The following is a 24,535-nucleotide window of genomic DNA, read 5'->3' as shown; positions in this document are numbered from 1 at the left end:
TAGAAAATAGCGTCCATCAACATTATGTGTTTGAGACAGCAGAGGGCAACTGTGCTCCAGGAAATTCCTCTATTAGTAAGAAATGGATTAAATGGTCCCTATATAAAGAGAGTTTAGGCCAGAAGGGTGCATACAGAGCTCCAGCTGACATTCCAGACCTCTCTGTGCTTTGTTCCCCAGTTCACACCTGACACTGATTTACTAAGTGATGCAAACCTCCTATTTTTCACTTTCCACTATACTAACATTCCATTGATATATTACGATATCCCTGATACGTACCTCCCCCTCCCCCATATCTTTATTAGTTATGTTTTGTATGTATCTCCCCTCCCTCCTCCTGTTTTTATTTACCGATTTAATTGTATATGTACATGTAATCTGTTTGAAAACTCAATAAAAATTTAATATTAAAAAGAATTAGACACTCAACACTGCCAAGATGTTCAGGACCTGGCGCAGAGAGAAGACACAGTGTATGAGGACACATATGTAGATGCTCTAACGTTTGGTTAGCTTGAAACTTTGCAGAGGTTTCTCTCCAGAGGCTGACACTTATGGTGTCCTGCTGGTAGCAGTCACGTCTGCCCATCACATGACCTGTCAGGGGTCATAGGGACCATTGTACATGCAGGGCTCAGGCTTCATCAGGTGATTTATGCCCGACATCAGGGTGGTCATATCTCCAGGCCTCGGCCAGCCATTATATTCTGGATGTGAGATGCTCATCCTCCAAACCCTTATCCGGTGAAAAGTCATTTTCCTGCAATGTCATGCACTTTTACAATTGATTATATGTAACCTACCCTTGGTTTCATGTATTGCTTGGGTAGAATGGTAGAATTTTTACCGTTAATATCTTTTCCTTGAAATGCTCCACAGCAGCCGCATTCTCCCCCTTGTACTGTCTGTCTGTCTTGTAGGACAGACTGGGAGTTTCTCAGAGACCGAGAAGGGAGAACGAGCTCTCCTCAGCTGATTATCATGTTATGCCATTAGTAAATGCTCTTAGGGCCTAATTCGGACCTGATTGCTAGCAGGCGATTTTTGCACTGCTGCGGTCAGATAGTCGCCGCCCATAGGGGAGTGTATTTTAGCTGTGCAAGTGTGCGATCGCATGTGTAGCAGAGCTGTACAAACAGATCTTGTGCAGTCTCTGCGCAGCCCAGGACTTACTGAGCCGCTGCGATCACTTCAGCCCGTCCAGGACCGGAATTAACGTCAGGAGCCCTCCCTGCAAAACGCTTGGACACGCCTGTATTTTTCCAGCCACTCCCTGAAAACGGTCAGTTACCACCCACAAACACCCTCTTCCTGTCAATCTCCTTGCAGAGGCCCGTGCGAATGGATTCTTTTCACAAACCCAATGCTGAGCGGTGATCCTCTCTATACCCGTGCAACGCGCCTGCGCATTGCGGTGCATGCGCAGTGTAGACCTGATCGCCTGCTGTACAGAAGCAGAGCCTAGCGATCAGGTCTGAATTACCCCCTTAGACCCGTTGCTCTCCAGTGTCAGGAGTACGTCCACTCGTAATACTTCTCTTACTCTGTAGGACACTTCCCTGAGCTGGTGATCTGTGTGAGAGCTCCACCCATATCACCCTCTCCCTGCTCCCCAGGGAATACATGGTTAGATGCGCTAGGCTTTCCTGGTAATGTGTGTGACTTACACCATGCACCGCTATAATCACCCTTTGTGCAGTCTCTCATTTATGTCCTTTTGGAGATGCGGCTCCCAGACGTGAGCGCAGTATTCCACGTGTGGTTTCACCAGTGACCTATAGAGAGGCATCGCCATCATCAGATATTCAAAGATATTGGTCCAACTACATGTCCTCAAGTCCTGCACTGGTCACCACTCCCTCCTCTACAAGTTTCCGTTTCTCCATTTTCCAATATTGTGTCTGTTCAACCGCCATTATATTCATGCCATAGCAATAGGCCATTACAACTAATATCTAGGTAATCTACGTGTACGCTCCATCTCTATTATTACATCAGTCAACTGATGTGTAGACGTGCCAGAGAGTTGTGACCTTGTCATAGCCGCGGCTGGCATCTGCCCGTCCTGGTGCCTGCTGTACAGGTTTCCTGTTACCCACTCACTGTGGGATACAGCTAGGGTTACCACCTCATCCCTTTAATTCTGGACACATATTAATTACACAGGTTCTGTGGCTGGCTGACTTCAAGACTCCATTTCACCTGGTTTTAATCCGCCACAGAACCTGTGTAATTAATGTGTCCAGAATTAAAGGGATGAGGTGGTAACCCTAGGTACAGCGGACGTCTGTCCCATTACACATGCTCACTTTTCTATACCTTGGTATAAATGATAGTAAATAGGGACAGGTTAATTCTCAGCTGTGAGCTGTGTGGGACCTGTAACATCACCAGCAATGGTACCGTACCCTGCGGCCAAGGTATCTGATTATCAGCCAATGCTGCGAGGTTCCAGCTTTCTGTGGCACCTCACAATCATTAAGATCGACTTTTTTTCCTCTCACCCCCATAGAGGTGCACAGTCAGAAAGGCAGTAATGTTGGGGTTCTGTATTGGTGTTGTGTAGGTCGGGGTACTATAAAAAATATTCCCTGGACAGATTGGGGCACTATATAAAGATGTCAACTAAATGTGGACATCTGTCTAACATCTGTTCTGTCCCAGAGGTTCTCTATACTTTACACTAAATTTGGCCCACATTCAACATGGATCGCATTTATAAAGTTGCTCCCAGGCAGCTTTGCAAATGCGATCCATAGTAAATGCCATAGGAGGTGTTAAACGCTTAGTAGCTGCAATTGCGATCCCAGCGCTGCCACCGCTGGCCTTACTCCCGCAGGGGGTCTTGCAAGGCCAAGATATCTGCGTCCGAGATGCATACCTTGGCAACACGCCCCCGTTTCCAGAAACACCGGCCGCCCCGTCTCCTGAACGCACCTGCCAGTCAATCAGGCAGAGGCTATCGGAAAAATGTGAGCCACACGCAGGCCCCACTCATCACACACGCAGAATCGGGAAACAAGAACACGCGATCCATACTGAATTAGCCCCTCTGTCCCATCTTATTCTGCTTCGTGTTTTACACTTATTGCCATTGAGGGGAGGAGACAGATTCAGTAATTTTCTCATAATGTAAAAAGGAAGATGGCTGCTTCCATTCTGCAGATGTGAGTGGAGTGATTGTGTCAGTACAACAGTCCATTAATAGTTTAAATACATCGTAAATTAGACAGTTCTAGACAAACTCCAAGGCTATGTGGGAATAGTAACATAGTAACTAAGGTTGAAAAAAGACAATTGTCCACCGAGTTCAACCTATTTGTGGTCTCCTATGCAGTCTTATTATAGGACTAGTTACTATTAACTATAATGCGGGCCTACGCACCATAACCCAATCTATATCTAACCCATTCTTAAAGGTGTTGACTGAGTCAGCTGTTACTACTCTCTCAGGCAGGGAATTCCAAACACTGTGAAAAAACCTTTTCGCCTCAATGTTCGGAAACTCCTCTCCTCTAACCTAAGCGAGTGACCACGTGTCCTCTGTGCTGATCTTATAGAAAACAGGTCCCTCCCAAGCTCTTTGTATTGACCCCTTATATATTTGTAGATGTTGATCATGTCCCCTCTTAGTCTCCTCTTTTCCAATGTAAACATGCCTAGCCTTGCAAGCCTTTCCTCGTATTCCAGCGTCTCCATGCCCTTGATTAGTTTGGTCGCCCGCCTCTGAACCTTTTCTAGCTCCAGGATATCCTTTTTGTAATATGGTGCCCAAAATTGCACACAGTATTCAAGATGTGGCCTCACTAGTGATTTATATAATGGGAGTATAATACTCTCGTCCCTTGCATCAATTCCCCGTTTTATGCATGCTAATATCTTATTAGCCTTCTTTGCTGCACTCCTGCTTTGGGTACTGCTGCTTAATTTGTTATCTATGTGAACCCCCAAGTCTTTTTCCAGTACAGAATACCCTAATATTACACCATTTAGTATGTAGGTGTAATTTTTGGTCTTGCCCCCACAGTGCATTACCTTACACTTGTCTGTGTTGAATCTCATTCTCCATTTTGCTGCCCATGTTTCCAGTTTAGTTAAGTCATTCTGAAGAGACTCCGCATCCCCCTCCATATTTATAACCTTACACAATTTGGTATCGTCTGCGAAAATTGACACCATGCTCTCTAGACCTACTGTTACGTCGTTGATGAAAATGTTGAACAAAAGTGGTCCAAGTACAGACCCTTGTGGCACACCACTTAGTACTTTAGTCCAATTTTAAAATGATCCATTGACCACAACGCGCTGCACCCTATTATCTAACCAATTACTGACCCAAGTGCATATTGTGCTCCCTAGCCCTATTTCTTGTAGCTTATAGATAAGACGCATGTGTGGTAGTGTCGAAAGCTTTGGCAAAGTCTAAAAAGATTATATCCACCTCCTTACTCTGATCCAGGTTCGCACTTACCGTTTCATAAAAGCCAAGTAAGTTGGTCTGACATGATCTGTCCTTCACAAATCCATGTTGGTTTCTTTAAATGACCTTATTTGCTTCAAGGAACTTTTGAATACTGTCCCTTAGAATACTTTCCAATACTTTCCCCACTATAGATGTAAGAATAACTGGTCTATAATTACCTGGTTCAGCTTTGCTCCCCTTTTTAAATATCTGCACTACCTCACTATACGCCAGTACTTGGGAACCATACCCGATTTAACCGAATCCATGAAGATCAAAAATAGAGGTCTTGCTAGTTCAGCGTGCCGCTCCATAAGAACAGTCCGGTGAATTCCATTGGGACCAGGTGACTTATTAATCTTTAACCTTTTTAATCGGTCACAGACTCCCTCCTCACATAAATAAGCATTTAGCAGTGGGACATTATCTTTGTTGAGATTTTGTCTTAGACCCAGCATTTGGTCCTCTCTGGTAAATACCGTTGAAAAAAACTTGTTTAGTTTGTTTGCTATGTCAATATCATTTTTGATTAAGACTCCCCTCTTGTCCTTTAAAGGGCCTATACTTTCCTTCTTTAGTCTCTTACTGTTGATGTACTTTCCTTCTTTAGTCTCTTACTGTTGATGTATGGAATGGCAGGCTTAACTCATAAGTGACAGTTGTATGTGGTTTTGAATATATGTAATATCTGATATCTATCTGGTACATATAACTACACAGAATGTCTCACACCCATGATGACGTGACCCATCCACTGATGTATAGAGGGTTTATCTTAGTACTTTTGTCCCCAACAGGTCCGCACGCCTCCTCACACTATCCTGAGAAGACGCATCAGTGCTCGGAGTGTCAGAAATGTTTCCCTAATCATTCAGCCCTCGTCACCCATCAGCAAACGCATAGCGCCAGTAATCTGTATAGATGCTCAGTTTGCGGGGGGTGTTTCGGCTCCATATTGGCTCTCACCGCCCACCAGCAATGTCACACCGATGACAAACTGTTTGACTGCTCTTATTGTGGGAAATCCTTCCATCAGAGATCACGTCTTCTGTACCATAAGAGGACTCACACCGGGGAGAGGCCATTTTCATGCCCAGAGTGCGGGAGAGGTTTTACCGGCAGGTCTGCCCTTACTGCGCACCAGCGGATTCACTCCGGCGAGAAGCCATTTAAGTGCACGGAGTGCGGCAAATGTTTTGCCCAGAAAGCCGACCTTGTGAAGCATCACCGCACTCACACCGGGGAGAAGCCGTTTTCATGCATGGAGTGCGGCAGATGTTTTGCTGATGGGTCTGCGCTTATCATGCATCAGCGGCTGCACTCTGGCGTAAAACCTTTTCAGTGCACGAATTGTGGCAAATGCTTTGCCACGAGAGCCAGCCTGGTCAAACATCAACGCATTCATTCCGGAGAGAGGCCTTATCCCTGTCCGGAGTGTGGGAGATGTTTTACGGCCAGTTCTGCTCTTGTCATGCATCAGCGGCTACACTCTGGTGAGAAACCTTATCGTTGCACGGAATGCGGCAGGTGCTTTGTCCAGAGATCCAGCCTTGTCAAGCATCAGCGCATCCACACCGGGGAGAGGCCGTTTGTGTGTTCCCAGTGCGGCCGCTGCTGTTCTGATGGCTCAAATCTTTGGCGACATAAGAGGGTTCATACTGGTCTTGGTGAATAAACTGCCCGTCACACGCATAACAAGACTTGTTTACAATCTGGAAATCAAAAAGTGGACATACAGTATGTTCCCGTCAAATGCATTATAAGGTGTAGGGTCTGCAATGTATGGTTTTCCTGGATATAGGAGAACATCACTTGATTTACTTCTTTGTTTATGTTACTGGGTATGAGAGTATCGTGACGGTCTGTTACGTCTGTGACTTTTCTGTGTATGAACGTAGTGATTACTTTGGTTCATCATCCCCCCTAGAAAATAACAACTGGAAGGTACAGAGTGCTCACAAATCAGAAGTGCAGGATGAGCCCCAATTTCCACCATTTCAGAGGAGCTGGAAAAATCACGTCTTCTTGCTGAGCGGAAAAGACTGCGCTCCCTGCCAACACAGGGCTAGCACCTAAACATGCCTTCTCCTCATCATGTTATTCATTTTAAACTGTCACGTAAAACACTGATCTGCACCTACTTCCACCCACCTACCGTTCCATTTTCCTTCAGTTCCCACCCCCACTCCACAAAACCAGGCTTCATTTTCAAAACTGGAACATTTGCACAAAAGAGGACAGGTGATGTCACACAGCCACATTTCTGCTTAGTCTGTTGTTGAATATTAAACTTTGTATCTAGTTAGTTAAAATAACATACATTATTATGCTACTGTGCTTTTCTCTGTAAATGTATCCTGTGCCTTCACATAGTGGTGGCAGCCATTTTGTGAACAGAAGCAATAACCATGACATTGCAGCCTATTGGCTCACTAGAAATCTGTGACATCACATTGGCAAGACACTTCTCTTGTGGATCATTAGACACAGGAGTGTAGCTCATCACTCACTAGGGAGCAATGACGTCCCTCATTCCTAGTGATATAATAAGGGGCATCTCCAGGAACATGGGATCAGCTTTCCCTGTGTGTGTCATTTCCTCTATAACCTGCAGGTGTCAGTGTTGCTATTACTGCCCATGCAGAGGTATAGGATGTGACCAGACACGCTTCATGATAAACATAAGATATACCCTTCCCTGATCAGATAGTATGCAATGTGCTGTTCTATGTCATATGATTTAACATGTATCCTGATTATGTTGATGGTTTCTGTTCTGCTGCCAAATTACTATTTATTCTGCACAGATGAATAGTTTTCCCCCTTTTATTCCAAAGTGAGTTTGGCCACAGAGGTACCGTGTAACCTGTGACCTGGCACTGGCGGCGCCCCCCCCCCCCTTACACACACACACACACACACACACCCACACCCCCCCCCCCCCCCCTCTCTGTATGTAACCCTTGTAATAAAAATATGGGGAATCCTCCTTCCAGCATTGTATCCATTCAGCCGCCATTGTTTTCATGCCCTAGCGTTATAGCTGATTTCTGAGTCTTCGGTGTGGGATCAGGCCTTACTAATATCTAGGTAAGCTCCAGCTATGGCTCCATCTCTATTATTACATCAGTCACCTGACTACGAGGTAATCACACCCTGATGTGTAGACGTGCCAGAGAGTTGTGGTCTGTCATAGCCGCGGCTGTCATCTGCCCGTCCTGGTGCCTGCTGTACAGGTTTCCTGTAACCCACTCACTGTGGGATACAGCTAGGGTTACCACCTCATCCCTTTAATTCTGGACACATATTAATCACACCCTGATGTGTAGACGTGCCAGAAAGTTGTGGCCTGTCATAGCCACGGCTGGCATTTGCTTATCCTGGTGCCTGCTGTACAGGTTTCCTGTTACCCACTCACTGTGGGGCACAGAGGACGTCTGTCCCATTACACACACTCACCTCTCTATACCATGGTATAAATGATAGTACATAGGGACAGGTTATTTCTCAGCATGGGTGTGTGGGGCCTGTAATATCACCAGCAATGGTGCCGTACCCTGCGGCCAGGAGATCACACAGCAGGGGGAGACATTTGGAGCATGCATTGTTATAGTGATTTCCCAATAATGTCCCTCTGATAGTGATCACTGTATATCATGTACAGGCCGTGCTTAGTGACAATACATCTGTCTGTGTTCCTGCAGGGTTATTGTGTTCTGTGTGTGGTCTGATTATGGATTATCTAATCTCTCATCATCTACAGTTGTAGATCAGACACAGTATAAAGGTGCAGACTGTGTTCCAGCAGTGATGGATGAGAAGTCACAATTCATCCTTTCTGCAGATTGAGAGTGGTCGCCCCAGTAACTATAACTTGCATCATCTAATCTTTTGAAGTAGTGTTTTTGTTTTTTTGTAATTTTTTCATACTGTCACTTATCCTGCTGACTGCCTCCTCTGTATATAACACCTTTGACCATGTGTAACGTAGGATTTGGTTGCCCTGTTTCCAGTGGAATCTGTCAGGGAGCTGTGGACAGGATACATTTCCTATGTGTGTCTAAGCATTGCACGGCCCACCACAATCCAACACTGTGCCACACTGCCGCTGTCACTCTGATTCACGGCTCAGATGCTCTGATGGTGCTGGGACCGGTAGTGCAAACCAAACCCCAGACAGGTGGTCGTGTAATATAGGGCTGGGTGTAATATCAGATCTCTTCCCTGGACAAGTTACGTATAAAAATGTAAAGTAAATTTGGAAAACAATCAAACATCACTTCTGTTCCACAATTGTTTCCATTATATGCTATACTTTAATGATACTGTCCCGACCCGTTCTTTTTGGTGTTTTCACCTTAATTAAGGGAGGCAACAGATTCAGCAACATTCTAGTAGTGTAAAAAGAAATTCTGGCTGCATCCATCCTGTTGGGATGAATAAACGACAATGGTGCAGATGTATGAAACCTGGATAAGTTATAAAGCAGTGATAAGTGGAAGGTGATATCACACCAGCCAATCGGCTCCTAACTCACGCCGGCTCTCTTGTCTTCTGATTACTTCCTCCCACTCCTATCTCCAAGATTTTTCACGTGCTGCTCCCTTACTCTGGAATTCTCTACCTCTCCCCCATCAGACTCTTCACCTCCCTACAGAACTTCAAGCGGGCTCTCAAGACCCACTTCTTTACCAAACCCGGCCAAATCTCATCCTAACCCTCTGTACCACGCTCAGTCTACCCCATCTTTGTCTACCCCTCCCCTTTAGAATGTAAGCTCTCACGAGCAGGGCCCTTTTCCCTCATGTGATTTTCCTTTTCTTACTTTAATAATCTTCAACTGGCCAAATCCTACAGTTCTCGGCCACCTTGATACTTATCTCAGTGTCGTCTACTGATGTAGATATGCTTAGTTACCCTGTACTTGTCCTATATTGTCTTCAGCTGTAACTCACTGTTTCCCTGTTTTGATTATTTGCATATGTACTCTGTATTTGGGCGCTGCGGAACCCTTGTGGCGCCATATAAATAAAGGATAATAATAACTGTCACTTTTCAAAACCGTAATGATTGACTGGTATATTGTCACCTTCCATTTATCACTGCTTTATCATTTCTCCAGGCTTAATACATCTGCCCGATTGTTTTTGCTACACTCCTTTTATATTTTTATTACACCCTAATCTACATAGTTCGAAGCAAACTCCAATGTTATATGGGAATAAAGCGTTAATATACGGAACAGTTCCACATGCAGAAGTGTCCACTTAGATCAAGCCTCTCTGCACTTGAAACAGCCCTTCTAGTGACGCCATGCCACAGCCTTACTTGGTAGCGCCGAACGTCTTTTCGTGCAACTTTTTTCATTAAAATGCGTCTTATCCGTAAAACAAAGTGAATAGGACGCACAAGCAGCTCTTTATAATAATTTGTGGCATGCCTATATTCTGTGTGCAACTGTGCCTGTATCTGCATACGAAATGCTACGCTTCAGTGTTTTCCTAGAAAACACTGTCACATAATATTTTGTACGCATATACAGCTGCAGTTGCACAAAGAATACAGGTACGCCACATATCGTAATCAACAGGGTCTGCTTATGCGTCTTATTCATATAGTGATGTGAATAAGATGCATTTTCGACAAAAAAAAGATGCCAAAAGCAAACAGAATTGCACAGAACCGGTCACCGGGCATCTGCCACTGCATGGGATATTGAAGCAAGATGTATGAGGACACATCTGTAAAATTGTGTAAAACCCGATGTGTTAGTTGTAAATATATATAACTATACAGAGTTTATAGCACATGATGACGTGAACCATCCGCTGATGTACAGAGGGTTTATCTTAGTACTTTTGTCCCCAGCAGGTCCGCACGCCTCCTCCCACTATCCTGAGAAGACCCATCAGTGCTCGGAGTGTCAGCAATGTTTCCCTAATCATTCAGCCCTCGTCACCCATCAGCAAACGCATAACGCCAGTAATCTGTATAGATCCTCAGTTTGCGGAGTGCGTTTCAGTTCCAAATTGAGATCTGCCAAACATCATCAAACTCACGCAGAGGATAAATTGTTTCACTGTTACTGTGGGAAATCCTTTCATCAGAGGTCACGTCTTCTGTACCATAAGAGGACTCACACCGGGGAGAATCCATTTTTATGCCCAGAGTGCAGGCGATACTTTTCAAGCAGATCTGCTCTGAGTATGCATCGGCGGATTCACTCTGGCGAGAAACCATTTAAGTGCACGGAATGTGGCAATTGCTTTGTCCAGAGATCCAGCCTTGTCAAGCATCAGCGCACTCACACTGGGGAGAGGCCATTCCCGTGTTCCCAGTGTGGCCGCTGCTTTTCTAATAGCTCAAATCTTTGTCGACATAAAAGAGTTCACACCAGTCTAGGTGAATGAACTGCCCATGTGAATGAACTTGCATAGCAAGACTTGTATACGAACTGCAGGCAGACCTTTCCTAACGATTGCAGGACTTGGAATTGTGCAAGGGGCTGTGTCCAGTTATGGATTCATTTCAAAATATACATACTGGATACAATAGAAACATCATAGAAAGCCCCTCTGCTATAACTTTTTGGTGTAGCTTAAATTAGTTTTGAGAGTGAAGGACCTCAGAACTGTCTGTGCTACTTTTATGTGTCAGAACTGCCATCGGGGTAGGGGAGTGCACAGTAGAACATCTCCTGGACTGAGAGTTGCCGGCTGCCACAGGTGTCCCTGTCCACAACCTGATTCTAGGCAGCCAGTATAATCTCTACCGTTTAGAGCTAGATCTCTCTCATATCAGATTGCAGACAGCTGCTTCACAAATATGCTCTAATCCTAAAAGGCGCAGAAGGAGATAAGTTTGTGGTGTATGTGTTGGCACTAAGCTCCAAAACTGGGAACGTTATCCAGGTCCTATTGTTATTTTTCTACAAATATACTTTGAAACTCTGATTGTTGCCGTAAATCGATATCTTGCTTCATTTTCAACCCTCAGTAATTCAGACACATCTGTGGTTATTATAGTTTAAGGATAATAAAATAAAGTCTTCAGAAATCAAACAAAAAAAATCATGCAGTGTCTTTAACTTGTTTGCAAAAGGGAGGTTACACTTTAGACCAGTCAGAATCTTCCTTATGTCACTGTTATAATGGCAGATTTAGTTGAAAACACCAGAATCAGGCTCTATTCTGCTTTAGGACAGTATGTACATAAGGCCCTCTCCCCTGTTGCAAGGTACAGTACATAAGGTTTGTGTTGCTATCATGTGGAGTCTAATACCAGGTAAAGATCATGCAACATAGGAATTGTCAGACCTGTAGTGTCTTTCCCTTCTGTGTGACACTGGGAAACTCACTGGAAGCGAGGAAGATAGGGGACGCCTCGGACCAGGTGGCTCACTCGCAAAGGTCACAGTGGCCATTTTTATTTATACCACATTATCTAAAAGAGCAAAAATTCTTGCAGAACCATGGATTGAGCCCTGGGCGAGGGGACTGCATAGGCAGAGCTGCTGGGCCTTACGTAGAACGTGTGCCATGTATCGCTGTTGTATAGGGCTAGCCTACAAATAGACACGTCATAGTACATGCTACGGAGGATAAACACAGGATATAGTCAGCACTCTGCATATTTTCCTATATCGATAATTGGGGTCATTCCAAGTTGATCGCTAGCTGCAGTTGTTCGCAGCGATGAGGCTAAAAATCGGTATTTCTGCACATGTGTATGCACCTCAATGCGCACGCGCGACTTACGGGTGCAAAGGCATTTGTTGTATTGCACAGGTTCTAGCAAAGTTTTCAGGCGCACTGACGGTCGCAAGAAGATTGACAGGAAGGGGGCGTTTCTGGGTGTCAACTGACCGTTGTCAGGGAATGTTTGCAAAAACGCAGGCGTGGCTGGGCGGGTGTATGACGTCAAATCCGGACACGTATAGGCTGAAGTGATCGCAAGCGCTGAGTAGGTTCAGAGCTACTCTGAAACTGCACAAACTGTTTTTGCAGAGCTCGGCTACACATGCGTTCGCACTTCTGCTAAGCTAAAATACACTCCCCAGTGGGCGGCGGCATAGCGTTTGCACGTCTGCTAAATCTAGCTAGCGAGCAATGAACTTGGAATGACCCCCAATATACAATATACCAGTGATTGTTGGCTTTGAATACATTCTAGTTAGTGAATCTACTTCTTAGTTTAAGGGTCTTCAGTGTGGCCCTCCAGCTGTTGTATTACACATTCCAGCATGTCCTGCCACAATTTTGTTACTAGCTATTGCAATAGCTGGATGGTCACTTGTTGGAATACCCTTGGCCCTTATAGGTACAGGTTTGGGAGCTGCTATTTAATTAGCTCTTATCAATATGAAATGAAACCGCACCCTGCGGCCAGAATATCACTGTGTTGTTATACAGCATAAGGTATGTGCAATGTTATAGTAATAAGTGATTATCACACTACTACTCACTGTATATCGTGTATAAGCTGTGTTTAGTGACAATGAACCTGTCTGTTCCTGCAGGGTTATTGTGTTCTGTGTGTGTGGGCTGATTATGGATTATCTAAACTCTTATCACCTACAGTTGTAGACTGGACACAGTATAAAGGTGCAGACTCTATATTCCAGCGGTGATGGGTAAAGAGTAAAAAGGAGTAAAAATGGTACCCTTTACCAGGATTTAAGGACCCCATACATTAGCAGTCACAAAAATGTGATTTATTACCTGATTGAAAGGTTCCCCTAGTAACCAATCTGTGCCCATACGTTACGGATATTTTTGAGTGATTTGCAGATTTTTGCATTGGATGATTCCATCTGTAAATAACGGAAGTGCCTAGCCATCGCCTCAATGGATCGGCATTTTACTGGTCACATGTAGGACAAATAAAAGGCTATACTGCAACATGGAGTTTGTACGTAATAATGGTTAGAGCTACACAGCACGGTATGGTCTGGGCAGGCTAAAGAAAAGGTGAAGTAAAAAATAAAATTGTGTGGAGGTTCCCCTAAAGCAATAACCTGCCCGGGACCTCTGGTATTTTACCATAGGGGGGAGAAACCAGAGTGAGGTTCCCACTACTTTCATATAACCAGCACCAGGCTGAACCCGCAGGGGTTATAATGCCACAGCGGAGGAACACACAGCATGGGGGCCACTTCCATCACATTAACCAACCCCAAACTGGTCTGCCGAGGGCTGGAATTCCTTGGAATGTCAGGAACCCAAAAATAAAAGTGTTCTATCTCCTGAGCAACAACCAGCCATGGGCTAAAACCACAGTGCTATTCCCCGCAGCCTTGGTGGCAGTGTGCGCATGGTTAATGGTATGCTAATTATATTCTTTACAGGCAGACTACAGGTCCCAGCAAGCCTGCCTTGTCATGCCAGCACTTGTGGCATACAGTACCTTGTCCTTTCCTGCTGATTGCCATTCACTACCTGCCGTTGGCTCATATAAGCCAGCCCAAGGGGACAGGGTGCTGACGCGGTGGGCCACAATTGGCTCATCGCGCCTATCTTGAAAATTAATAATTCTGCCAGCCAATCACAGCTTGTAACGACATTTTTCAGATGGGCCAACCACCATTGTGCATGTAGGGCTGTAGTGGAAAACCTCCACCAGTGCTGAACTCAATTTGTAATATCGGTGAAACGGTCAGCCGATCGGCGCTATATCTTACACATCTAAAGCACCGATTGGTCGCTAAATTCAACATGTGTAACAATTTCCTTCAGCAACACCAATCATTTATTGATCGGAATCAGTAAACCCCATGCACCTATGATATTTTGGGACAGTCCTCTGCACAATTAAAAATCGTAGCTTTATGGGGCGTTTAGAGGGGTCACATTAGTAGATTTAACTTTGATCACCAAATCTTTCTGTGTATTGTGTAATGTGTTTTTTTTTTTTTTTTTTTTTTGCTATATTATTTAGGGAGAATACTTCTCACCTGTGACCAGGTGTTAAGTGTTTTTCCCTTATTTCCGGTGAGGATAGGAGGCAGATTCAGCAATTTTCTAGAAGTGTAAAAATAAAGATGGCTGCATCCATAGTGCTGTGGTGAATATATAATGTCAGTACAGCAATTAATTTATGCTTTTAAAAAACACTAAACTAGACCATTCCAAACTCCAGTGTTATGTAGGAATGATAGGACTAACACTTCCATATAAAAAAAAACCCTGAAGTCTGCATGGTACATATGTGTAACTACACAGAGTTTATTGCATATGATAACGAGATCCAACGGCTGATGTACAGAGGGTTTATCTTAGTACTTTTGTCCCCAACAGGTCCGCACGCCTCCTCACACTATCCTGAGAAGATGCATCAGTGCTCGGAGTGTCAGCAATGTTTCCCTAATCATTCAGCCCTTGTCACCCATCTGCAAACGCATAGCGCCAGTAATCTATATAGGTGCTCGGTTTGTGGAGTGCGTTTCAGCTCGAGGTTGGCTCTTACCGCCCACCGTCAATCTCACACAGCGGACAAATTGTTTTATTGTTCTTATTGCGGTAAATCTTTTCACCTGAAGTCACGTCTCCTGTACCATAAACGAATTCACACCGGCGAGAGCCCATTTTCATGCCCAGAGTGCGGGAGATGCTTTGCGGACAGATATACCCTTGTCACGCATCAGCGGATTCACACCGGCGAGAAACCATTCAGTTGCACTAAATGTGGAAAGTGTTTTGTCCAAAGAGCCCATCTTGTCAAACATCAGCGCACCCACACCGGGGAGAGGCCGTTCGTTTGTTCTCACTGCGGTCGTAGCTTCGCTGATAGCTCAAACCTTGGCCGACATCTGAAAATTCACACCGCGGGTAAATCGTCTGCATCTAGGTGACTGAGCAGCCATTTGGATACATAATGAGCCTTGTAAATGAACTATAATAAATGTCAGTTAAATGCATTTTAAGGTGCCCGTATATACTTTGGTTTTGGAAATTGTGCATGTAAAATGGATAGAGTAACACGTTAGGAGCATCCTCTCCATTTGTCTGTCTGAATGTTGATATTTTCTCTCTGGCTTAAATTTGTTTTGAAAGTACGAGTAAAGGGACGTCAGGGCTTTGTTTGTTACATATGTCACTTTTATGTGTTTAATGTGTTGGTTGTATCATCCTCAAAACTTCCAACTAGCAGGTGCAAAATGTGCTTATGATTAGTATTGAATGAGGTCCGAAGTCCACCATTTCATGAGGTACAAAAATCAAATCCGCCTTCCTGCAAGAAGGGAATTAGACTTTAAAAGTGATTCCTCCTCTTTATCTAAGTATTGCTGATTAATAAGGCACACCGGACACATGATGTCATTTTGTGGGCTGTATTGGTGAGCATGACGAGACAGCCAGCCAGCTCAATAGGGTCCAGTGATGTCACTTGTTCTTAGGAAAACAATAAGATCCATCTGTGAATATTTGTTCAGCCCACAAATGGCCTCTTCCACTGTGTATGTCAATGAGAAGTCGTCTGTAGCATTTGTTAGTTTCCACTGTGACCTGCAGATGTCAGTGTTGATATTTCTGTCCATGATGAGAGAATTAGCCTGTGTCGAGACATCGTCATACAAAGTAACATAGGAATTAGGAGAAACATAAGTCAGCTCTGTGTATGTTCTCCGAATCAGATCATTTGCAATGATCTATTTAACATTGACTCAGTTATTTTGATGACATGATTGGGACTGCTTACAAATTACTATGTAATATGCGCTAATAAATGGTTTTACTTTTTTAGAATGCGCATAATCACCAAACCGGTTTTGGTTGTAGAGACACCTTGATCAGGCTGATCCGCCCTCTCCATACAATGGGGCAGATGTATTACTGGAGAAGGGATAAAGAAGTGATAAAGCAGTGATAAGCGCAAGGTGATAACGCATCAGCCAATCAGCTCCTGTCATTCTTCAAATCAGTAATGTTTGGCTGGTGCGTTATCACCTTGCACTTATCACTTCTTCATCATTTCTCAAGGCTTAATACATCCGCCCCAGTGCATTGTAATACATGTACATTTCCTCTCTGGTATCTGCAAAAGGCAGACCTTTACCTTTATTTCCACGCCATTTCCTCTGTCAGTGTAAATCGAAGGTATAACCGATCTGTGCCCTGCAGCTAGAACAAGGGTGGGCAATTATTTCAGCTGGGGGGGGCAATTACAAGTTTTAGTAAATTGTTGAGGACCGCACACAATATATTCTGTATTTCCAATAGCGATGAATAAAACTGTAATGGCATTTATTTAAGTTTGTGTATTTTGGAGTAAAGGTTCCGGTTGGAATGGTTTGTGTAAAGTAACAATGTTTTACTGATGAGAAATGTATAAACAATAAAAATACAGTCTTAAAAAATAAATAAACCTATGTTGTATTATCTTAGTCTGCAGACTATATAATTAGGAATCTGTGAACGTCTGCAAACACTTTTATTGTTGAAGACCCAATGAGGAAGGAAATAGAAGGGCTTTATTTACCGTTCAGGCTTCCTGACATAATATACTGTAGGCACCTTCTTGCAATTCTGCTTCGGCTAGCCAACTGTACAGTGTATCAGATAGTAAATGTGTGGCTAATGCCTGTGGGTATGACTTCAATATTTCCATCTGGAATCATTACTGAATTGAGGAAACAGACGGCGTGTGGCAAGGTGATTACAGAGTACAGTCCCTGCCATACCATGCCATACATCTGCCCCGCTTGAGGAGGGAGAACACTTTTTTGACCGTGTTACGGTTCCAAAACAAACATTACACACTCTTACACCAAATGGAAAAGTACGTTGAAACCGTTTCTGAAGAAAGTAAGGTTGATGCCTGTTTGTAGCATAAAATGCCAAATTGTATTGTTGATGGGTGCTCACCAGGATCAGGAACTCCACAGCTACTGGTGTATTATTTTTTAGATGCATTTAGGCCAATCACGTTGACTGACATGATGCTAAGACTTACAAGGATCCATCGCTAGTTTCTCTCAATAGGTAGGGAAGGGGTATGACGCCAAACTATTTAGGTCTTTTTTCTGAAATAGTCATTTAGGTGATGGATAAGAAATGTACACCTAAAGGATAATTTGGGAGCCATGGGGGAAATGAAGGGTGAATTATTGCTGCATGGCTTGACTTTTAAATCAAGTGAAGAGAATGATACATTACATAGTCCTGCTAAGCACATAATCCAGCGATTTGAAGGAAGAACTCATACCATAGCTTATGACGGTTCATTTGCCATTAAGGGAGACCATGGTACCTGTGAATAAATCATACCCAGAAAAAACAATTCTGCGCAACATATGTGGGAATTGGTGGGTATGAGGCACTAAATTAATCACATAGAAGTAACCTCCTTAACTTTATAAGGGTCCCTCTACTACGTTTACATTGAAGTGGAACTGAAACTGATGTGTGAACCGGTACCAGGTTATTTACACCAGATTAGAGAATGCCTGAGTTCCACACCTTGATCATAAGTTTTACCTGTGAGACTGATGATCATATCCTTTGGGGGATCATCTGCAGACCCTCTAGGCCAAGGGTGGCCAAGCTGGTCCTCCAGATCTGCCAACAGTTCATGTTTTCTAGACTACCTGTGAATCTGTAGAATGTGTAGTCTAGGAATGAATGCACCACGTGTTTGAAAATGTGACAGGAATGACTACACGTGTGCACCACCCAGGTCTGTAAAACGTGAATTGTTGGTAGATCTCGAGGAGCAGTTTGGCCAGCTCCTCTCTAGGCGGTGGGGTGTTACAGGCACAGGCCATTTGAAGATTGTCAGCTGAGGCCACAAAATATTTGAAGAGGGATTCCAGATATTGAGTAAGGCCACACCAGTCGAATGACTTAAACTGGAGCTGTTTTTAATGTGCTTCTGTTGGTCGTGCAAGAGAAGCTCCTGCAGTAGTATATTTTTATATCAAATTACTACAGACTTCCCTTACTGACTACTCTCCATATATAATACTTCTTACTGGTGCCTGGCCAAAGTTCCCTGTTGCCAGGGGAATTTATCTAGAGATGGATGAGTGGGGGAACTTTGGATAGTAGGCCTCTCCCATTTCCTACATTCCACTGAGCACACAGCTGGCCATCTTCAGCAATACTACCTGGAGACAACCAAGCCTCAAATAGGGAGTTATTCCAGATATCAGTGGTTTTATTAACATTCCCTGGACACAGGTTGGGATCTCGTATAACAATGTACTTATGGACATCCTTCTACAATCTGTTATGACCCAGAATAACTTACATATTATTACTACGTCCCGTCGCTTTCTTCTTGGTTTTGTCTAACTTATCTAGTGATATTTATCTAGTGATATATAGTGAGGAGGGGAGACAGACTCAGCAACATTCCTGTAGTGTAAAACAGGTGTTCCTTCTGTCGTGACAGGGTGATTGGGACAGAAGTATCAGTACAGAATGCATCTTTGTTTTTATTACACAGTGACATTTCCATATGATACTGAGCTAATTGAATCAAACCTAAAGTCTGAATGGTGCTCGACGCACATCGCACATGATGACGCGATACATCCGCTGATGTATAGAGGATTTATCTTAGTACTTTTGTCCCCAACAGGTCCGCACGCCTCCTCACACTACCCTGAGAAGATGCATCAGTGCTCGGAGTGTCAGCAATGTTTCCCTAATCATTCAGCCCTCCTCACCCATCAGCAGATGCATAGCACCAGTAATCTGTATAGATGCTCGGTTTGCGGAGTGCGTTTCAACTCCAAATTGGCTCTCACTGCCCACCTGCAATCACATGCTGAGGACAAAATGCTCCATCAACCTTATAGTGGGAAATCTTTGCACCAGAGGTCACACCTTCTGTCACATAAGAGGACTCACACCGGGGAAAGTGCATTTTCCTGCCCGGAGTGCGGGAGATGCTTTGAGAAAAGATCTACCTTTGTTAGACACTGGAGGATACACTCTGGCGAGAAACCGTTCAAATGCATGGAGTGTGGCAAGCGTTTTACCCAAAGCTGCAATCTTGTGAAGCATCAGCGCACTCACACCGGGGAGAGACCGTTCGTGTGCTCTCAGTGCGGCCGCTGCTTTTCTCAGAGCTCAAATCTTGTTCGGCATCAGATAATTCACTATGGGGGGAAATCTTGACATCTTTTGTGTCCTAGGTGAATGAACAGTCATTCGGATACATGAGGATTGTTTACAAACTGCAAAAAAATCTTAACTCACGTTGCCCCTTTATCCACCAAAGAAATTTTGTGCATCCAGGTTGCCGGGTCTGTGGAGTGATCTGGAAATGCACATGGTGGAAAACAACAAAAATATCACATCATGGTGTGGACTACTAACGTTATAGTAGCGCTCTCCTCTTTCATTTAAACTTTTATATTTTGCTCCTTAAATACTTGGTTTATCTTATAATAACCATACAGAGAGGTTATGTTAGGGATGTCTTTGTTCTGTTTCTCACTTTTGTTTGACTTCTTTTTTTTTAACATTGGTTCAACTGCAATAGGCTTCTAAAATGAGGAGGTAGGAAAATCAGGCTTTTTATGGAGAGGAAAATCTGTGCTCGTTCTTGCTTCCTCCTTCTTTCTGGTCATTCAGTAGCTTAATTATTTTAAGTAATCCATTTCTGCAAACTCAAGTCTAATGTGGGTAAAAAAAATAGTGCATTTATACACCTAACTTATTTCTGCCACGCAGCACCCTTTATCCATTTCCTGACAATAAAGCAATGCGCAGTTGTGCAAAGGTAGCCAGCTGTCATCAGGCCACAGCATTTGCACTTTTATACATTTGTCAATGAGCCTTAACACGTTGTGTAACATATAATTAATATAATACAACATTGGAATGAATGCATTTTACGGAGAAAAAAAACGTAATTCCTTTTTTAATAAGATACTCTAACTGTGCTGCAAGTACACAGTGGTGGCAGCCATTTTGTGGGCTGAGCTATGAATCCTGACAATGCAGCCTATCCGCTCATTAGAAACCAGTGACATCACTGGGACACGGCAGCCATTTTATGAACAGAATCAGTGAAAACAAGATTGGAGCTTATCAATTCATGTGCAAGCAGTGATGTCACCTGATCGTCGTGACATGATGAGCTGCGTTTTCAGGAATATTTGTTTAGCAACAACAAGTAGCAAGTACTCTGTAGTGTTTGGTTAGTTTTCTGTTAGCTATCAGTCTGACTGTTGCTATTACTGTCTATGTAGTATAAATTAGCCTGTGATTAGTAGCTGTCCATAATAACATACTAAAGAAGATAAACATACAATATAGTCACCTCTGTGTATGTGTTACCTATCAGATAAAAGGCAACGGACTATACTATTTCATTTACTTACCATGTAAGCTGATCATGTTCATGATTTGTTTTTGTCTATTTATAGATGTCTGTATTACGTTCACTAAAGAGATGTATTTTTTTTCCAAAAAAATATATGTAATGAAATCAGTTTTAGTTCTCCTGGCACCCTCAGATAACACATCATCAAAGGGGCCCTTAATAAAGTTGTGCATAGCTTAATGACAAGGTCTGCAGCTGCACAGTTAGGACAGAGGGTGGTAAATTAGAAAGACAAAACCAGTTTTAAGTGTGTGCTGGGGGAATTGGAGAGAGTGTGATGGAGCGAAGTGCTGGTATTGCAGAGAGTAGGAGTGATGGAGCGAAGGGCTGATATTGCAGAGGGTAGGAGTGATGGAGCGAAGGGCTGGTATTGCAGAGGGTAGGAGTGATGGAGAGAAGGGCTGGTATTGCAGAGGGTAGGAGTGATGGAGCGAAGGGCTGGTATTGCAGAGGGTAGGAGTGATGGAGCGAAGGGCTGGTATTGCAGAGGATAGGAGTGATGGAGCGAAGGGCTGGTATTGCAGAGGGTAGGAGTGATGGAGTGAAGGGCTGGTATTGCAGAGGGTAGGAGTGATGGAGGAAAGGGCTGGTATTGCAGAGGGTAGGAGTGATGAAGCGAAGGGCTGGTATTGCAGAGGGTAGGAGTGATGGAGGGAAGGGCTGGTGTTGCAGAGGGTAGGAGTGATGGAGGGAAGGGATGGTATTGCAGAGGGTAGGAGTGATGGAGGGAAGGGCTGGTATTGCAGAGGGTAGGAGTGATGGAGGGAAGGGCTGGTACTGCAGAGGGTAGGAGTGATGGAGTGAAGGGCTGGTATTGCAGAGGATAGGAGTGATGGAGCGAAGGGCTGGTATTGCAGAGGGTAAGATTGATGGAGCGAAGGGCTGGTATTGCAGAGGGTAGGAGCGATGGAGCGAAGGGCTGGTATTGCAGAGGGTAGGAGCGATGGAGCGAAGGGCTGGTATTGCAGAGGGTAGGAGCGAAGGGCTGGTATTGCAGAGGGTAGCTCCTACCCTCTGTAATACCAGCCCTTCGCTCCATCGCTCCTACCCTCTGCAATACCAGCCCTTCGCTCCATCGAGCGAAGGGCTGGTATTGCAGAGGATAGGAGTGATGGAGCGAAGGGCTGGTATTGCAGAGGGTAGGAGTGATGGAGTGAAGGGCTGGTATTGCAGAGGGTAGGAGTGATGGAGCGAAGGGCTGGTATTGCAGAGGGTAGGAGTGATGGAGCGAAGGGCTGGTATTGCAGAGGTTAGGAGTGATAGAGCGAAGGGCTGGTATTGCAGAGGGTAGGAGTGATGGAGCGAAGGGCTGGTATTGCAGAGGGTAGGAGTGATGGAGTGAAGGGCTGGTATTGCAGAGGGTAGGAGTGATGGAGTGAAGGGCTGGTATTGCAGAGGGTAGGAGTGATGGAGCGAAGGGCTGGTATTGCAGAGGATAGGAGTGATAGAGCGAAGGGTTGGTATTGCAGAGAGTAGGAACGAATCGGGAGAAATCCTGACTGTGACTGTGGGAAGTGATGATCAGAGAGGAGGTGAGACAGTAATCATGAGCAGGATGAAGAGGTTGGGTGGTAGTGTTTGAGGAAATGAGGGTGGAGACTTAAGGAGGAGCCATGAGGTCTGGAGCTTTGTATGTTAGAGAGGAACTTGTAATTTAATTCTGAGGTGGATAGGGAGCCAGAGGAGTGACTCGCGGAGAGGGATAGCCGAGGTTGAGCGACGAGAGAAGAAAAAAGGTAGTCACGGACAGCCTGCAGAGGAGCGAGGTGGGAGTTAGACAGGCCAGACTGAAGCAGATTACAGTAATCAAGATGGGAAATGATGAGGACATGGAGGACAGTTTTAGTAGCTTCCATGGTGAGTAAAGGCCTGATTGCTAGACATTAAACTTGAGAAAGGAGAGAGAGACGTGGCCATCACAGAGAGAGGGTGATCGTGGCTGGGGAAAAGACAAGTTCAGTTTTTGTAATATTATCCGCATTTCTTGTACCATTAGTTGCCCTGTACTTTAAGAGCCTGATACAGAGTTGGATGTAATTTTCTCCAAACACTTCAGCCTAAATATCTTTAAAAAAAAAGAAGAAAAAAACAGGCAACATGTGTAACAGCCGGCAGGCTGACCCCAGAGCATAGGAATGATATAAATATTGCTACAAGGTCATCACACCGTCGTTTGTCACAAGCTCTGAAGGTAACCATCATTGTTCAGGGTTTTTATTTATTTTTGAATCCCTAGATTGCCTGCTGGACCAGATTAATCTCCCCTACACAGACCTGGAATTAGATGTAACATGGTAACATAGTTGGTGAGGTTGAAAAAAGACTAGTAGTTTATCGAGTTCAACCTGAATTATATTGCATTCCCTGTTCTATTTAGGTTAAAAGGTTATATCCTCGGATATCTTTTTCTATTAGGAATTTGTCTAACCCATTTTTAAACGCATTGACTGAGTCCGCTATTACAACCTTCTCTGGCAGTGTATTCCATATTCATATTGCCCTTAAAGAATCCCATCCTGCGCTGAGTACGAAATTTCCTCTCCTCAAGCCTCAGCGGGTGTCCACGCATTTTGTACATTGGCAGGATTACGCTCTCATCCCTTGTCTCAATTCCCCTTTTAATGCATGCTAACACCTTATTTGCCTTTGTTGCTGCACTTTAACATTGTGTGTTGCTGCTAAATCTACTATCAATGAACACCCCCCAAATCCTTTTCTAATACAGTTTCCTCTATTTTTTCCCCCCATGTGAAATATAATGGTGACTGATGGTTGTCTATGTGGAGAGGGGGAGGGGGCCATTATTTCTTATAAAGGTCATTGTGCTCTTCCACCCAGCATATAACTACTTTACATTTTGTAGTCAGCCCACACTCACTGCACAAGTCTTCTCAGTTCTCGGCTGCTACTCTCTAGGGGAGTCGCATTATGTTTTGTGGCCCCATTGCCCTAAAGGAATACTGCCCAGTGCTGAGCAGTCACTGTTGCCCTGAAACCCCATCCTTCCAGTTTTCCTGCTATAGTGTCACTAGACCTGGCATAGTTTGATGTGTTTTGGGAAGACCCAATGTTTTTTGCCCTCCAAATGTCACCCTACACCAATATTACTTGCTGGTAAGGGTTATTGTACAGAGGAGCCAGGAAATAGAAGGGGATAGACCTGTCAGGGGGAAATCTCTGAAGAGCATTACACAGTACATTTTCTGATTTGCAATGTTGGGTGAAGCATAGAGCTTGGGAGGCTTAGGAAGGGGAGCTGGCCATACAGTATGTTTCTTTGGAGGAGTACATGCGAAGGCTCAGAAATCTGTATTAGTGCTGATGGCACTGCTGGACATCTTCTGATTTCATAGGGAAGTGAGCATGATGTGTCTTTCATCTGATGCACTAAGTTTCCTTTGCCGACTACTGCGTCTATGGTTTTCAACATTTCCTGTTTCTTTGTGCTATTTCAAAAGAGCTTGAACAGCATTGTGCTTTTTCAAAAGAACTTGAACAGCACATCTTAAAACCCCAGTCAGCTTTGTGATCTTTGCCTGGGAGAGTCCTTGCTGATGCAGTATAACTACCTTGTGTCTTGTTGCTGTGCTAAGTCTTGACATGTTGTATGACCTGTGACCTGTTTTCTAAAACCTCACCTTTGTAGCAGAGTTTGGCTGTTCCTCACCCAGTTTTAAGCTTACTACCCAGCTGTCTCTGTTTCAGTTAATGACTGTGTTTCAGCCTACATATGAA

The 24,535-nt window shown here is 44.2% G+C and overlaps 1 protein-coding gene across 13 annotated transcripts in view; it reads left to right on the top strand.

The window, feature by feature from the left end:
• The window catches only part of LOC134995275 (zinc finger protein 436-like), a 213,255-nt gene that overhangs the window by 117,589 nt on the left and 71,131 nt on the right, over window positions 1-24,535 (top strand). The window contains exon 12 of one of the 13 annotated variants that reach the window (XM_063951085.1): window positions 19,046-19,846. The exons of 5 other annotated variants lie outside the window; for them this stretch is intronic. In XM_063951085.1, the coding sequence (XP_063807155.1) occupies window positions 19,046-19,587 (542 nt within the window). In that variant the 3' untranslated portion in view covers window positions 19,588-19,846. Of the gene's footprint in view, window positions 1-5,262; window positions 6,395-10,333; window positions 11,486-14,760; window positions 15,381-19,045; window positions 19,847-24,535 lie in introns of those variants that run through there. 7 more of the 13 variants (XM_063951083.1, XM_063951089.1, XM_063951087.1 and 4 more) reach the window with 7 other exon arrangements.

The sequence above is a fragment of the Pseudophryne corroboree genome, chromosome 2 (assembly GCF_028390025.1).
Source record: "Pseudophryne corroboree isolate aPseCor3 chromosome 2, aPseCor3.hap2, whole genome shotgun sequence".
NCBI classification, from domain to species: Eukaryota; Metazoa; Chordata; class Amphibia; order Anura; family Myobatrachidae; genus Pseudophryne; species Pseudophryne corroboree.
The sequence above is the reverse complement of the archived record's forward strand: the minus strand, read 5'-3'. Positions and strand labels throughout refer to the sequence as shown.